Consider the following 17,976-nt stretch of genomic DNA (forward strand, 5'->3'; position numbering starts at 1 on the left):
GGTTTTCAACTTTTGTCATGGCAGCCTAATCTATGTGGTAGATTTAGAAAATAATCAAGTAAACAAATCCTGATGTTGAAATCTTTTGTTGTTCAATCGTTTCAGTAGTGTCTGATTCTTTGTGATCCTATTTGGGGTTTTCTTGACAAAGTTTCTAGAATGGTTTGCCATTTTCTTTTCCAGTTCATTTTACAAATGAGGAAACTGAAGGCAAATAGTTTTAGGTAACTTGCCCAGAGTCACAGAGCTAGTAAGTATCTGAGACTGAATTTGATCCCAGGAAGATAAGTCTTCCTGAATCCAGGACAGGCATTCTATCCATTGCATCACCTACCTGCCTCAATGTTGATATCTATAAACTACTAAAGGAGTATTCTAAGGACTTCAGCTTGAGAAGGTAGGTGCAGATATGTCTTGATGGCTTGTCTTTACATCAAATAATGTTAATTATGTCTCTTCTTACAGCAATTGGCAAAAGATCTTCGCCAATGGCAGATAAATGTGGATGTGGCTAATGATTTAGCAAGAAAACTTCTCCGGGATTATTCAACAGATGACACCAGAAAAGTTCAAATGATAACAGATAACATTAATGCCACTTGGGCTGACATTAATAAAAGGTATGATTTTTGCTAAGAATAGTACAAATACCAGTTAAATTTGCTGGAACCTTTTGGACAATGAAGTTCCTTGTGGTAGTCATCTTTGCTCCTGGGTTTGTGTGTTCACCCCTAAACATCTAGGAGCCTGAGATTATCTAGTAACTTGAGATAATTGATCATGATTATATGAATTTAGAACCCTAAAACCTAGATAGACCCTTAGAGATTATCTTGTTCAATCCCTCATTTTACAAATGAGGAAATTGAAGACCAAAAATATAAAGTGACTTTCCCAAAGTCACACAGCTAATTAGTGATGGCATTAGAATTAGAACAACTTAACAATTGGAACATTTTTTTTTAAAAGAGACCAGTTTTTAATTTACAGGCAAAACAACATCTAAACTACAATCATTAAGTGTCTTAATAAAACTACCTCTTCCTAACAATAATTTTAAATTTTGTTTTAAAAGAGAGCTGCATTTGAGCATGAGTACCATTCTTGTCTTCCCCAATATAGCCTTGTCTGTGTCCAGTAAATAAAATGGTATAGGATAGTGGGAGGGTTGTATTTTCTTTCATTTATATGTCATAAAGAGATTTGGTTATATATTCTGAGGACCTAGGCTTAACTCTCAGTTCTTCCTTTTACATATTGCCTGTACACGTAATAAATTCTACAGAAAGAAACCAAATGGAGGATCATCACTAGAGTGATGTTTCAGGTGCTTTCAGAAAGAAGAACATAGAAGAAACATGTACACTACTCATTGCTTCCTGTCTTTGCACACTGTATATGTTTGATAATTATTTCACGGAATCTAGAATAACCCAACCATACTGCAGATAGGGAAGTGTTTGTGGGAATTGGAGCAGAGGAAGAAGTTCTTGAACTCTCTGCCATATCCTTGGACTTTAAAGTTTGTGTTCCTGGCTCTGTAGATCTCCATGTAGACCTCCATAATTAGGAGGGTAAAGAAGACATGGGACAACTGCCTCCTCTTGACTTATGACTTGTATCAAAAGATACATCTAGCATTGGGTAAAGGAAATTTAATCTCTTTTTGTTTTTGGAATGGAGTCGGTGTAGGGAATAAAACCAAGTCCAGAAAATTGTTGGGTAACTTTTAGGAGTTGAAGTTATAATATTGTGTGATTATTGGGGATCAAAATTAGCAGAGAGACTAGACAGGTCTACCCCAAAGCACCCTGTCTGTCCCCAGTGCCTCCTGAAACATTCCCGTCAAAGTTCCATGATTTCTTCTGATTATATCTGTTATTCCACAAAAGACTTGATCATTTTCTTCTAGGGGAGGCCCTTTATTATGTGTTCACCTCTCTTATTAACCTATTGTAATTCCAGCAGAAAATGATGTCGAGTACTCTATAACAGACAGTTAATTGGTTTGGCATTAAGAAGGCAATTAGGAGCCCTTGCAAACAGAACTTATGATTTAGCTGAGCATCTGCAATGTCTATAAATGGATGATATAACCTGTATCTCCAAATTTGTCACACAATAGTGAAATAGGTGGTGGTAGTTGTTCAGTTCTTTCCATCATACCTGATTCATCATGACCTCATTTGGGATTGTATTGGCAAGGTAATGGGGTAGTTTTCCATTTCTTTCAGTTATTTTACAGATGAGAAGCTAAGGCAAACGTGGTTAAGTGACTTGCCCAGGGTCACACAGATAGGAAGTGTCTGAGGACAGAAGGAAACCCAGGAAGATGAGTAAAGATGGGTAAAATAAATAGTGAAGTTGAAATGACTTATAGCACTACATTATACTGATAATTCACCCCAGATAAGCCCCATCTAAAATCCCGCCTCTCCTATAGGGAGCTTTTCCCAACTTCTTACTCCCAGTGCCTTCTCTATGCTTATTTTTTCCTATCCTTGCTTTGCATATATTTGTTTGCATGTTCTCTCCCCCACCACCATCCCCTCACTAGATAGTAAGCTCTTTGAAGGCAGAGTCCTTTTTATATCCCCGAGCACTGAGCATGATGCCTGGCCCATAACGGGCACTTAATAAATGTTTATTGAATTAAATTCTCTTCCTGTTTTTACTCTACAAAGTCCTAAATGGGGACAAAGACTCTATATTGTTAAATCTGGAGATTAATTTCATTTTATCTAGCAAATGTACTACTGTCCTGTTCCCTGTAGCTTTTGATCCAGAAGAGCATTAGACTGTGCCAGTATAATATATTATAATGGAAAGAGAACTGCAGTGAAAATCAGGACTTCATTTTAGTCCTAGTTCTACTGATAACTAGCTGTGTGACCTTTAGCAAGTCATTTGATCTTACTTCACCTGGAAAATGAAGGAGTTGACTGAAGGGCCCTTAAATTCCCAAACAGCAGCAGTCTATCATTCTATTATTTTATCTAGAGACTTAAGGCTATAAAAAGACAGCTGTATATATTTATAATAAAATTTATGATAAATAGAAAGGAGATGCTAAACTCTTTTAAATAAGTTTCAAAGCCCTGTATAGTTTTCACTGACTTCTCTGACCTTCTCATAAACCTTAATTAAACATGAAAGAAAACAAATCTCATTTATTTTTGGTTTTGGTTATATCAGAAAACTCAATCATGTTATCAAAGTGATTAAAGTTTCCCCATCTTAAATTTTTATGTTTCTCATTTAAGATTCAACAGTATAAAACTGAATCCTAGATTTTACTGCTTTAAATAGTCATCTAATTCTGTAAATTTTTGGTATAGATTTATACAGCATGATTCACAGTTTTAGTGTTAGGCTATAAAAATAGCATTCAGTAATGAATTGATGTCTAACCTGAACAGTAAAAAACTATGTAATCAGAATGCTTTCAACAAGAACTCCTCCTAGCTTAAAAAAATTCTTGAATATAGATTATCTTCAAAGATATGGGAGAACTTTTTTTTTTCAGCAAACTACATTTCATTATTATTCATCTTTCCTTTTGAAGTTGAATTTGTAGCCTTAAAACAAAAGTATTTAAATTCTGGAATAACTGAAGATATCAAGGCTCTTGACATAAATAGTGCTAGGAAACTATATAGTTAACTAGAATCAGGGGACATTTTTCATAGAGTATAAGGAGAAAAATTGGCAATCTTTAAAACTTATAATAAAAATAACTAGGATTTCCTTAACATTTTAAGGTTTACCAAGCATTTTAACATGTTCCCTCATTTTGGTCTCACAAAATCCCTGTTCAGTGGGTTCTATTATTAGCCCCAGTTTCAAGATGAAGAAAGTAAGACTGAGGGAAATTAAGTCATTTGCACAAGTCTGACAGCAAATAAATATTTGAGGCAGGATTTGAACTAAGTAAGGTCTTCCTGACTCTAGGTCCAACATTTTTATCAACTATGCCACCAAACTGCCTGGGTAATAAAATATTTCAACTTTTGGAGGGTAGAAAATTGACTATTTGGTCTTCCTTAGTAATGTTGGACAAATAATTTCTAAAGTTACTTAGTTGTACTTTAACAAGGTAAAGTCATAAGGTTTGATCAGGACTCTCTAGGCCCACAGGGGTAAGATATTAGACAAAGGAGTCAAAATCAGGATGAGGTAAAGGTATGTCTTTGACTCAATGCGTTGAACATTAAAATTAAACCTATTATCATTCTGCCTTCAAATCTTCCAGAAATGTTTAAAGGCTTTTTAAAGTCCACAGTCTCGAAAATACATTGATTGGGAATAAGGATGAGTATAAACACTACATCTAATATATAGACAATGCAACTTGTAAGACATTTCAAAGAATATGAATTTGTAATATAAGTAAAAAGACGAAAAAATTATATTCCAGAAACTACAAATGGCATTCAAGAACAGATATTTTTGGTGTCAAATGGAGCCTTAAAAAGCTTTTTTAGTAAAAGACAAAATATTATTATTCAACCAGTATTGTCTGTGAGAAAAAGGTACCTGACTGAGATGTAAGTTCTATTCACTAGATAGCTTTAGACTCAGAAAAAGAGAGTTCTACATATAATTCAGATGGAAATATCATTTGAGACTATGCAAACCTCTCCTTTTTGTTCTGTGCAACACTTTTATTCTATGCAGGAAGTGATTATTAACCCTGTGCAAATGTCTCCAGCATAATTTTCCCTAGAGGCATTAGTAATATTGGTCAACTAGTGGTGAAGCACAAAGAGTACATAACAAAAGATTCTACATTTCTCCACTATCAGGGACTGGACATTTTTATATCATAGAGTCTGACCTTGAAAATGTTCTTTCCATTATATTTCTCTGCTATCCCAGATGAGTCATAAAATGAATATATAGTAGTAGTGGTAGTCTCTTGGTGACCGAGAATGACTATTGTCTTTGTGCAGTTTCATCTACGGTGTACCCTCATGTGGCTTTGGACTCCAAAGCAAATAATCTATGTATTCCTAAAGAGAAGTCTCTGTTGGCTAAGGAATCTATTCTGTTAGTGCATAATTTTACTCTATAACCCATTTAGCCAAATATTTGGTTCTCCTGAGTTTATACTTCATGGAAGCCACATTGTTAGAACATAATTCCAGAAATATGAGATGCTGCAACCTCATTTTCTCCAAGTGGATATGAATTTATGAACAGTGTAATATTTGATGGATATTGAAGATTACTGGGAGAAGCCTCTAAGGATTAAACTTCAAGAGTTGCCATCTGGCAGATGACTTTATGATGATACTGTCATGAGATTGCACATCCTTTGCTCTGCCAAAGATCACTGTTTGAACAATGAAGGAGTATTGAGCATTAAGGTGGCATCTTATTTGTTACCGATATGAGGGCTTAAGCATTAATTCATTTAACAAGAAAGGAGCTAATCTTGGAACAGAAATTTCATATTTATATCATGGAACTCTAGAGTGAGTGAAATCAGAGCTGGCAAAGACATGGAATCAGAGAATCTCGGTGTTGAAAGGGATCGTAGACTGAGAGAACTAGGACCGATCTAGAAAATAAGAACAACAGAAAGGAAGTAGATATGAGAGTTGTTAAGACCTAGGACAAGTGGTCAAAGTAGATCCAGGAGTTATGTCTCAAATGACATGTCTAGAATAGGTGTATGCCCCAGAGCTAAAGAACCAAGTAGCAAAGGCAAAAACAAAGGCATAAGTCAGAGTCAAGTTGTATATATAAAACATGTGTATGTGTGTATGTGTGTGTGTGTTTGTGTGTGTATGTGTGTTCCTTTAGTCAGGACAAACAGAAGTCAAGATGACCCGAATACCAAAATATGCCTTTTAGTAGAGAAAATCATCCATGGATCAGGAAATCCCCAATACCTGAAGAAATATGAACAAAGCAAAAAGGAACTTAGGTTTGAAACACCTTAGGAATGGACCCAGAGTGAAGATCAGGACCCCTTGTTAGGATGACCTGGGCATGTAAGAATAATCAATCTATAAGCATTTATCAAATTCCTACTATGTGCCAGGCACTGTACTAAGTGATGAGAACACAAAAAAGGAGGGAAGTCCTTATATTCAAGGAGAATACAATTTAATGGGAGAGACAACATGCAAACTAATATATACATACTATATATGTAAAAATGTTATATACAAGAGAAATAAGAAATAGTTAAAAGAGGGAAGGCAATATAATCAAGAGAGTTGAGGAAGAACAAGCAAGAGAAAGTTTCTGGCAGGCAATCCTGACATTGGAAGAATTATGTACAATATTCAAGATGATGGTTGGGATAGACACCCCATATGTGAGTAGGCATGTGAAGACTTGCCCCTGAAGAAAGGGCAGATGAGAACAATTTGTACAAGTGACCATGAAGTTGATAGAAGCAACCACTGAGGAGCACTTAGAGTTTCATTAGACGTGAAAGATGCCAAAGTCCTCCACTGAATTCCAAGTCATCACCGATGTCATTTTGGATACTCTGAGTATGAAGGATAACTACCAAAGTGATTATTAGATCATTAAAAACAAAATTCCTTCTTACTCTAAATGTAAATCAATAATCTAATGATGATGCAAAGAATCAGATTGCATTTTCTATTTCTAGTCTACTAACCACATCCAAAGCAAATCATTTATATGTTGATCAATTAAGAATTAGCTGAAATATTAGACATCTAAAAGGTCTGATAGAAAATTGTATTAACTGAGAGAGGATCACGTAATGACTGACAAACAAGATGATTACCTAAGAGAGTTGTGAGGTAAATCCACAAGATAAAAGTTTTCCTTAGATGATTGCTTCTTTGCTGGTAAAATTGGAATTTTAGTTAGTAGTTATATTGTTAAACTTCAGAGTTATTGTTATCTTTTCCAACATTCAGCTACGTCTGGATTTAGACATGACAAAGAAGAAGATTTGGGGTATTAAACAAAATGACAGCTCATTTTAGGTTAAAAGCAGAGAAATCTTAAATGCATTTATTTGAAATAAGCAAATAATAGCTCCTCTGTCCATTATGGAACAGTTTTTATAATAAATTCTTTCCTGGACCGTTATATGTAGCTCCTATCAACTTGAAGTCACAATGAATTAGAATTTAGTCTCAAAGAACTAAAGCTTTTATAGGAATATTTTACCTGAGGGGACAGTGTTCCATAAAATGACTAGATGCTAAATGCAAATGTTACATAATTTAGCCCCTAACTATAATGCTCTGTGGGTATGTATGTATATGTGTGTGTGCACTTACATGTTTAGCAGACCAAGGACCAAGAATCAGCTGAAGACATTGAAAAACATCTGAAATTATCATTTAAATGTTCAAAAACAAGAAATTGTTTGCAGGTTATCAAGTGACCAAGTCAGATGACTGGTGAATACAATTTAGTAATAATAGCAACCAATATGCTTATGTTATCTCATTTGTTCTTCACAGCCCTGGGAAGCCCTACTTTATTATTCTCATTTTATGGATTAGGAAACAGAGACTGAAATAAGTACTTGCTCCAGGTCACACAGCTAGTGTTTGTCTGAGGCAGAATTTGAACTCAGGACTTTTTTAGTTCAAGTTCAATGCTCCATCCATAGAACTTTGCCAGTTTCTGTGTCATCTTACTTTTTTATATAAAGATACCGTTTGAATTAGTGATCTAAAAAGAAGATAACTTTGAGAAGTTCATAATTTTCAAATTTTTTATTATAACTTGGCTTCAGTATGAATTATTACATAAGGAAATTTCAACTGGAAAAAACTTAGATTTTCATTTTTTATAGAAAAACAAATGAAACCATTTTCTCTGACTATAACAGTTTTAATCCTTCTTTGTCATGAGTCATACGGTAACCAAATGGATATTGCATGAACTCTCAGATAAATTAATCTTGTTTCTATAGTTTGAGCAAGGAAAACACTTTAATCACTAGAAGTCAACATCTGCCCAGATTGTGTTTTGTTAAACCTAGATTTATTATGGTTACTTGCATTTTTCCCTTTGCCTTACTATTCTGTTTTTATACTGAATTGCAATGAAAATTACTTTTTTACCCCTTATAGTAGCCAAATTTTCTAATATGAAATGATTATTTCCTTTTTTAGTAAAAAAATATCAATACCATATTTGTTATAAAACAATTTATCTTACTTAAAAAATTAATAACCATAAAAAAACAAAATACTTAATCTTGTACTTTTAATCCTAGTTCTATAATTTACTAGCCGGTTTTCCTTGGACAAATCATTTAATCTCTTTGAGCCTCAGTTTCCTCATCTGTAAAATTAGAAATTTGGACTATAGTTAGCTTGGAAGACCTTATCCAGCACAAAACCTGTGATTCTTTTTTTTATATAATGAAACAGATACAAACATATTTTTTAGTATTTTATTAGTCATTGTCAGATATATAAGATCTATAAGAGATCAAAATGTATTGGGATATTGTTTACAAATATGTTGGAATTAATGAATTAGTGAATTAATGAAAATGAATTATTTCCTGGAATTATAACAAAAAAACCTGTTGTCCTTTAGAGTTGTCAACTTCACTTAATGAGCTGCCATTTCTGAAAGCCTTTTTAGAATTTATCTTGGTGGGAGGAAGGCTACAGGATCAGTTTACAGACTTAAAGAAAATCAATCTCATTCCTTTGTAACTATTTTGGGTTACTTGTACAGAACCACTGCTTCTCTAGTATAAGGCTTAAATTTAATGGCTGGACAATAATTTTATGAAATCATGTGGTTGTCAATATTTATTCTATCTTGAGTCAGAAATTTATTTACAAATATTTACAAAATGGAGAGGAAACAATAAAGTAGAGAAATGTGAAGAGGTTAGAGAGCTTATCAACCTAAATGTTTACTCTGGGTCTGCTTAATCCAGGCAAACATTAATTAGCTCTCAACCAGGAAGGCTGGAGGTGGCTTCCTCCAAGATGGAAGCTAGTCTCTTAGGAAACTAGGAAAGTAGTCAGCCTTTCACTCACCCAATGAAATAGTCCAGGAGTCAGAATCTAAATTGAAGTTGAGCTCCAAGCCCACAATCTCCAGGGAAGCTCCCTGTAAACACTCTCCAATCAGAATACTGTCTCCAGAAGACAATCTCTTCAGACTATCTTCTCAAAGACAATCTGCTCTGAGGGAGTTCAGGGCTTGCTTTTGTGGTGACTTCTTGTCCCTGTCCCTCTTCACAAGGGCCAATCACAGTTTCCAAATTGTCTAGTGCTGCCCAGGGGGAGGTGACTGTGGGATTCACACCTCTCATCCTCTGAAGGTATCAACTCTGATCATAGGATTCACAAGTTTGAGACTGAATTAAAAGGGTGGAGCTCTCTAAGTAAATGACTTGTGAATTCTCCAAGTATTTTGCTAGCTTCTCATCTAGCACTAAGAAGGATGTTCAGTCTTTTGTGGATTCAATTTAAAAGTAGACAAAGGAGAGTTAATCCTCTCTTCAGTCTAGAGAGGTACTACATAGGGGTACTTAAGTTAGTGTTAACTCAAGATAGACAATAAAGTAAAGAATTCTCTTTCACACTAGCACAACTAAATCAAAACAAGATATGGTGTTCTTGACCTAAAACTACACAAGCATATTAAAATATACTGGAAGCAGGGAATAAAAGCAGCTGCCATAAAATAGCAGAGCTGTAAGAAGTCAGGTCAAGCCAGTCAACTCCTCTGATATACCTTGTATCTTGCCTCTTGAACTAATACTGAGATCCTGGATTGTATCTTTGTTTCTGCAACTGTTTTCCTCATTGGTCTCATCCCATTAGATTTTGATGCCATCAAGAAATCACACCAAATATGACCTGAGACATATCCTAGATATGTGACCCTGGACTAGTCATTTAAACCTCATTGCCTAGCCCTTACTGTTGTTTTTTTTTTTGCCTTAGAATCAATGTATAGTATTTATTTTCAGCTGGAAGGTAATGATATATATATATATATATATATATATATATATACAGAGAGAGATTATTATTACAGAGATTATTACAGAGATTATCATGAGAGAGAGAGAGAGAGAGAGAGAGAGAGAGAGAGAGAGAGACAGAGACAGAGACAGAGACAGAGAGACAGAGAGAGACAGAGAGAGAGACAGAGAGCTGTTCCAACCCATTTTGTTTACATTTCTTTGGTTACTGATTTGGAACTTTTCTACTGATATTTGCCTTCCACTGTTTTATATATTCCCTGTTATTAATCCATAGCTTTTCCTCCTCATTATATGATCAGCCATTCTCCATTTTCTGCTTTATATCTTCTTTAAAAAGTCTTCTACCCTAGGATGGCAATATGTCTATGACCATTATGCATTTCCCCTCTCCCCTTTAAATAATCTATAATTTTGAGTCTTCTCAGGTGGTTTTCAACTGTTATTAGGTAAAAGGTTCCTGTTAAAATATAAGCATTAAAGCAAACATCTTGGACAATGGACTGCAAATACCATGCAGATTCTCAGATGCTATCTAGTCAAAAAGCCTGCTATGCTATTCTGAGCACAGCTCATTGCCTGATTGTAGTACTTTTCCAAAAGACACACATTGATTGTTAGCTTAACAGGATGCTCATAAAACTTTAAATCTTATAATCTGTATTTTTCACCTACTTTGTCTTTTTAATTTTCACAATTCGGTGGAATTCCCTGAGGAGGCTTGGTCTTATTCTGGGGCCATGAGTACTAGGATATCTGCAGACAGATCAGTAAGGGGTCCTTTTGTTTAGATTCTGCATCTGACCAAGGTATCTACAACAAAGCTAAGAAAAACCAGAGCCATTTTAAGAAGAAAAAAAAAAAAACCCAAAGCACAATAGGATATTTATTTCTCAGAAAGTGTGAAGTCTCCTTTGCCTGCTTAGAAGGAAGTTACAAATCTACTTAGAAAGCAGTTATCTTTTGACGTTATTTAATCTCTGTAGCAGATTCCAAGACATGGGAATTCCATCTATTCTCTCCAATAGGTAGGATGGTCTGTTTAATAGAGGACCTCAAGTTTCTGGGCTTGAGCGTACTACAAGCCATATGCGTAAACAAGATTCTTGGGGAAGAGAGGAGAGGACAGAAGGTCAACTGTCTGTTCCATTTTATGTCATCTTTCTTAAAGTAATTAAAATGTTTCCTGCTTGCAGGGTGTGCATGCTAAGGGAGGTATTTGGAACAATATCATTGATGATTTCTAGCAATGGAAAATTACCATGTACAGTAACCAAGTAACTGATTTCATTTCTACCAAACCTCTATAATCCTTCTGTAGCTGCTGCCAAAATGACCACCTAATCATGCATATCACCAAAAGAAACCAAGATGCAAGAGTCTGTGTCATAACGAATTGAAACCCTTTAAAATAAAAAAAAAATCAATTTTCATGAAATAAAATTATGGAAAAGCATTTTTGGCCATTCATAATTTCAAAATTGCCTTTTCTCTAACAGGAGATCTTCCTTCAAATACACGCTACCTGCTCTAGTGAATCACTAATATTAGCAACCAACAAGCACATTTCAGTGGCTTCCTTATAGTATTCTATTTTCACCGCATCTGGCTGCTGCTCAAATGAGTTACTTTAAAAATAGTTCTAATAGGCCATGGAAAACGAGATCAATTTTTTTTTTCTGGGAGAAAATTGAGAGTTATTTTGAGGCTAAGTGGACATTATCATCATTTGACTTATAATTACTCCTTCAATTTCTATCTCCACAAGTATTGACAGTGTTGCTTTTCTTGGAATTATTGGCTTTAGTTCAACTTATGAAAAATGTATTTCCTTTTTTTTATAAAACTAACTCAAACCAAGTCCATGTGGTTTAAAAAAAATTAATCCTTACCTTCCATCTTAGAATCAATACTGCGTATTGATTCCAAGGCAGAAGAGTGGTAAGGGTTAGGCAATGGGGGTTAAGTGACTTGTCCAGGGTCACACAGGTAGGAATCTAAGACCAGATTTAAACCCTGGTCCTCCTGTCTCTAGGCCTGGCTCTCAAGCCACTCAGCCACCCAGCTACCCCCTCCATATGTTTTCAAAGAAGGTAGAGATATGGAAATTTGTGAGGGTTTCATAGTAGTTGACATTTTTCAGGGTCTAAAATGACTTAAGAATATGTTAAGTTTTCATAAGTTTTTATTTCCTTTTTTGTTCATTTACTCATTTCAGTGGGGTATTTAATGACCTCAAAATTTATTAAGATATTTACTTAGGCAACTGGGAAATAGAATGGTTAGAGCATGGGGCTTGGAGTCAAAAATACTTAATTTTAAATCTAATCTCAGATATTTATCAGAAGTGTGACCTTGGCCAAGTCACTTAACCTTAGTTTCTTCAGCTGGAAAATGAAGATAAAAGTAACACCTCCCTCTAGGATTGTTTTGAGAATTTAATGATCTAATATTTATAAAGCACTTATCACAGTACTTGGTACATAGAAGGCACTTCATAAATGTTTATTTCCTTCACACATACCTTTACTTCCTATTGTCTAATTTTCCATCTTTGTTCTGTCCTTCCTCATTTCTTTTGGTTTTTCAGTGCAAGCCTTTTAGATCATTGTCTTAACTCAGATGAAGAAATCATACTACATGTAAATCTAATCAAATGAACTAATTAGTATACAGAAATAAGTTGTGACTAATTAAAATATGTACACACCTTTCAATAAATAACTATATTAAGGATGAGCAAAGCTCTAGAGTTACAAAGCCCAAACCAAAATAACTAAACAATCATTTTCCTCAAAGCTTTTTATTGTCTGTGTGACCCTGGGCAAGTCACTTGACCCCCATTGCCTAGCCCTTACCACTCTTCTGCCTTGGAGCCAGCTCCAAGACAGAAGGTAAGGGTTTAAAAAAAAGTTTTTATAGTGTTGGGAAAATATAGCACATGCAGATAAGTAAATACTATATAATTTCTGGACTGAGAGAGAATTGGCAAAAGGGTAGAGAGAGGGGGGATATAGTAGTTTCATGTGAAAGATGGTAGACACATGAGTTGAAGGAAGAAGAAGGAAGATAGAGTGTGCTGCAAAGATGAGAGAAAGAATACATTCAAGACATGAGGACCAGCCTTGGAAAAAGGACTGGAGGATGGGCAAGCAGTGTCCTATGTGGGAAACAAGTAGATCAGTTCAACTGGAACACTTAGTGAATTCAATTGAAGAATACATCAATGTTGAGAAGCAGCATGGTATAGTGGAAAGAATTCAAAGCTGAAGGTCAGGAGAACTGGGTTCTATCCCTAGAGTTCTGGAACTATAAAACTTACTGTATTTTGTTACTTGGAAAAATCATTTGGCTCCTCTGGACCTTGATTTGATTATTTGTGTAATTAAATAGCTCAAGTAGGTAAATCAAGTCAACTCAAATCAATAAACATTTATTATATCTTTTGATATTCTAGACATTTCGGTGAGCATTGGAAATACAAATTTAAGCAGAAAGAAAAGAATTCTCTGGCCCCAAGGAGGTTACATTCTAATGGGGGAAGATAATAATAAGTTAAAATATATTTTTTTTAAATGAGAGAAGGGAATTACTTGGCATAGGGTTGTCATAGAGTTGTGGTAAAGAAAGACTCAAGAATTTAGCCCTGGCGTACTTCTTAATATGGAGGTAATGTCTAAGGTCCCTTACAGAAATAAAACCAGCTTATAATATAGGCTTAAGTCTTATAATATAGAGGTGGCAGTTTTATTGTCTTTAACGACTAGTGTTATGAAAATAGAAAAAAAATTATTCTTTACCTACAAATAGGAAAATATGTGTTTTTTACATAATGAAAAGAATAAACCTGATTGCATGTTGTTTCAGTCCCCAACAATCCCAAGGAAAAAAAAATAGAAAGCAGCATTATACAACAAGCATTTCATTACCTTAATTCTTTAGCTCCTAAGTCAGAGGGCTTACATAAACTGAAGTGATTTCCCTTTCATATTTTGTCCCTAAATACTTCAAGAACCATCTAAAACTGCTACTGAGCAGTTTCCAGTTTTCAAGACTGGCAGCCCTGATATTTAATCCAATACTTTTCAGAACAGTAGGGTCTCTAACTTTGAGACAGATCTACTATAGCATAGCTTTCATCTTCATTTTTCCTTCCTCCTCCTGTCTATGAAGTTAACAGATCACAAAAAGATTTCATTGGATAGGTCTGTGGTTTGGATACCTCCAAGGAAATCATTCATTGTCAAAGATTTAATACTTTAATAGGTTGGGCTACTTTAATGTTTTGCACAGGACAAACACCTGCTCTACAGACCCTAAGCCAACAGCAATGTCTTCATTTATGAAGAATAGCACTGTATCATCTTCTCATTGATTGAAGATCAAAGCCAAGTCCACAAATGAAGTGACATCAGTTTCTTCTCAAGACCACATCCTTATATGTCACTACTAAAACTAAGCAATTTGGTATCACTAATTTTTGTTGTTGCTGTTTAGTCATTTAAGTTATGTCCAACTCCTGGTGATCTCATTTGGGGTTCTCTTGGCAAAGATACTGGAACAGTTTGCCATTTCCTTCTTGAGCTCATTTAACAGATGAAGAACTGTGTCAAACAGAGTTAAATGACTTTCCATGGGCCACAGCTAGTAAGTGTCTGAAGCTGAATTTGAACTCATGAGGATGACTTTTCCTGACTCCAAGTCCAGTGCTCTATCCACTGTGATACCTAGCTGTGTTCACTGAGTGATAGGCAAAGCAATTTAGTCAGGAAGATTTGGAAATTAAGATTTTATATATCTATATCTATATCTATATAGATATATAGATATATCTATATATGCATGCATATATATATATGGTGTGACACTTTCCTTAATTGTTAATCCTTTTATATCAGTCCATAATAATTTATATATATATACATTATGATAAAATCATTTATTACATAAAGATTAGATCTGTTATTTCAGTGGCAGAGGCAATCCCAGCATGAGGAAACTCTTTCCCATTGAGTTTGGCATCTTTTCTATAACACGCAGTCTAGAAATACTAAGAAGTTAAATGAGTTAGTTTCCTATGTTCACAAAGTCAGAATGTGTCAGAAGCAAAATATGAACCCAAAGTCAAGTCTCTATCCATACCTGATGCCGCTATTTTCCTATCATTTTATCACTTTTCCTAAAATTAAAAAAAAAAAACAACACTCCAATAATGCCAACTGGAGCACATGAGGAAAATAGAGGGTTTTTAAAATTATTTTTATTCTTCCAACTGTATTAAAATTCATCATTGATCCCCTGACTTCATTAGCTTCTTCTTAACTCTTTTTCGTCTGTCAAATCTTCAGTTAAATGCCTTATTAATCTCTATACATTAGATATATATGTATAATCTCTCTAACTCACTATAATTTGCTATGTAGGTGAAAATCCCCTTGCTGAAATGCACATAAGAAAGAAGAGGGAATATGTTGGGGGGGAGGAATCAATGGAAAACAGCCTCCAGCATCTTGCTTGAATGATAAATTTGTCTTAAAAGGTTATCAGGAGAGTGCTAAGTGAGAGTGATAAAGGAAAATCTGAGGATTTTGCAATGGGATGCAAGATATTTTTTTCTAGCTCCCTCACTGGGACTAATGAATCAGATAACATGAGAGAAAGTATAGCCAGTGCTGGAAAGAATGGCCAAGAATATAATGTCTTCTAGAAGAAACAAACCTTCAGTGAGGACCAAGAGATGGAGAGAGCAAGAGAAGTAGTTTAAAATGAAAGTTGGTTCATTTTATAATAAGAGTTCCAAAAAGTCACAAGAGAGTTGATGGTCAGATCTTGAGTGGGATTTTGGTGAAAGAAGTCAGACTGAGGTTGATATAAGCGAGAAGGAAGGAGTAGAAAGACATCTGGAGTAGGGAGCTACTGATTAAGGCAGGTAATTAAAAGGTCCAAGGTGGGTCCTTTAGATGTTGACACAATCCTAATGGTGTCTGGAAACAGGTTTCCAGATCTGTCTTAAAACAGCCACAGGTTCAAGCACACTTACTTTAGTGAGAGGTGTCAGTAATTATTTCCACCCAAAGGAAATTAAAATAATTTATATAATGGTAGCACTAGGGCTTCAGTAGTGCTAGTGATTGTTTACTGACCAAAGAGATTCTAAAAAGAGCTTACTCTTTGGCAAGTTGATAAGGGAACATTATTACAGTGCTGAATCTTTTTAGGAGATTTCTGCTAAGGAATTTTCCTTCTTCAAATGCAGAAAACCGTAGTAGAAGAAATGCTGTATATCTAAATCACCCAAATCTTTGATGAAACAAGAGGTACTGAAATGAGAAACAGAGCTGTGCCATGGACTGGTAGATAATGGGAAGTGAGATATGCCTAGTTTAAGACTCAAGACCTACCTCAAATATCTGGTCCTAAACAAAGCCCATGCCGATTCCCCTAGTTGCTAGTACTTTCTATGAAAAGAAATACTTTGTGTATAGTTAATATTTGATTTTATATGTTCTCTTCTCCCTATCAAATTAAATGCCCAAGAGCAAGAACTGGTTTGATTTTGTCCTTGCATTTCCAATCTCGACCATAGACCCTTGCCTTGTTTATGTAATAGATGAAAGAATCTTGGGCTGCTGCTGCACTGTGACTGAATCTGTAGTCTTAATGATGAACATAGTGGCACAGACAATTGAAGGGAAGATGAAAATGAAGGTGAAAAATTAAACTAAAAAGTAGCTGCCACCCATATAAAGGAAAAATTATATCTGTGAATAATATCATATCTTGTGATATATAATAAAAAAAAAGAAAAGGGAAATAAAGATCCAATTGTCAGGGAAAGGCAATTTTTTCTAAAACCATTCATGGACTTGTTCATGGTACTGGTAAAATCAGAAGCTCCATTCTTCCATATTCAATCTGTTGCCAAGTCCTATTGATTTTTCCTTCATAACACCTCTCAAACATGCCACCTCTCTCCTCTGACATGGCCATCACTCTAGAGCCTGCCTTCGTCACTTTACTCCTAGACTATTACAATATTCTGCCAATAAGGTCTCAAATCTGTCCCCACTGTGGTCCATTCTCCTCTCAATTGTCAGATTGATTTTCCTAAAGAGCAAGTAAAATGAAATCACTCCATTACTCAAGCAATGTCAATGGCTCCCTATCGCCTCCAGGTTGAAAATCCTTCATAACTTGCCATCGTCCTACCTTTCTATCTTCTGAGGTACAGTGACACTGACTTCTTTGCTGCTGGTCCTCTCATTCAACACTCTATCTCTTTGTTCTGCATTTTCAGTGACTCCCTAGAACCTTCTCCTTCTTCATCTCCTCATCCTGTTTTCCCTATCTTCCTTTAAGTCTAGCTAAAAATCTCATTTTCTATAAGAAGTCTGCCCTTATCACCTTTATTTTATTTCTTTTTTTAAAATTTTATTTCTTATATAAAATAAAAGTATTTTATATTTATTTATTTAATTAATTATGTAAGTGTGTGTGTGTTGTGTGTATAGTCTCCTCCAAGATAATGTAGGCTCTTTAATGGAAAAGACTTTTCATTTATGTCTTTGAGTTTTCATCAATTAACAGAGAACCTGGCTTATTAGGTAAGTGCTCTATCCATGCTTAATGAATAATTGATTTATCAATCTAGGTAACATCATAAAGTCATGTTACCAATATAGCCCCAGGATTATGAATTTCTTGGCTATTGCAACTCTTAAAGATTATGTATTAATTACTTCAGGGGTCATATTCTGCATGTGTTTCAGTATTAACTACATTGACGAATCAATGATCTCTGACATATTCAAATGTACATAGTCAGTGACCTTTATGCTCACAAATTAGTTAAAATAACTGACAAAAAAATCCATGCCTCTATAGAGATTATAGTTGACATTGAGTAGATATCTTGGTGATTTATACACAATTGTTAAGTATTATGGTTTTTTTTTTTCATTTTCTCAGAGTATCCGAGTTCAAGTCCCACCTCTGACATTTACTATCTA

General features: G+C 34.9%; 1 protein-coding gene across 11 annotated transcripts in view; it reads left to right on the forward strand.

Moving 5' to 3' along the window:
• DMD (dystrophin) overlaps nucleotides 1-17,976 on the forward strand; it is a 2,399,796-nt gene that overhangs the window by 1,816,105 nt on the left and 565,715 nt on the right. For all 11 annotated transcript variants that reach the window (XM_007493357.3, XM_056797113.1, XM_056797116.1 and 8 more), the window contains one exon: nucleotides 466-620. In XM_007493357.3, coding sequence (XP_007493419.2) covers nucleotides 466-620 — 155 coding nt within the window. The remainder of the gene's footprint in view (nucleotides 1-465; nucleotides 621-17,976) is intronic.

Source organism: Monodelphis domestica, chromosome 4, assembly GCF_027887165.1.
Source record: "Monodelphis domestica isolate mMonDom1 chromosome 4, mMonDom1.pri, whole genome shotgun sequence".
NCBI classification, from domain to species: Eukaryota; Metazoa; Chordata; class Mammalia; order Didelphimorphia; family Didelphidae; genus Monodelphis; species Monodelphis domestica.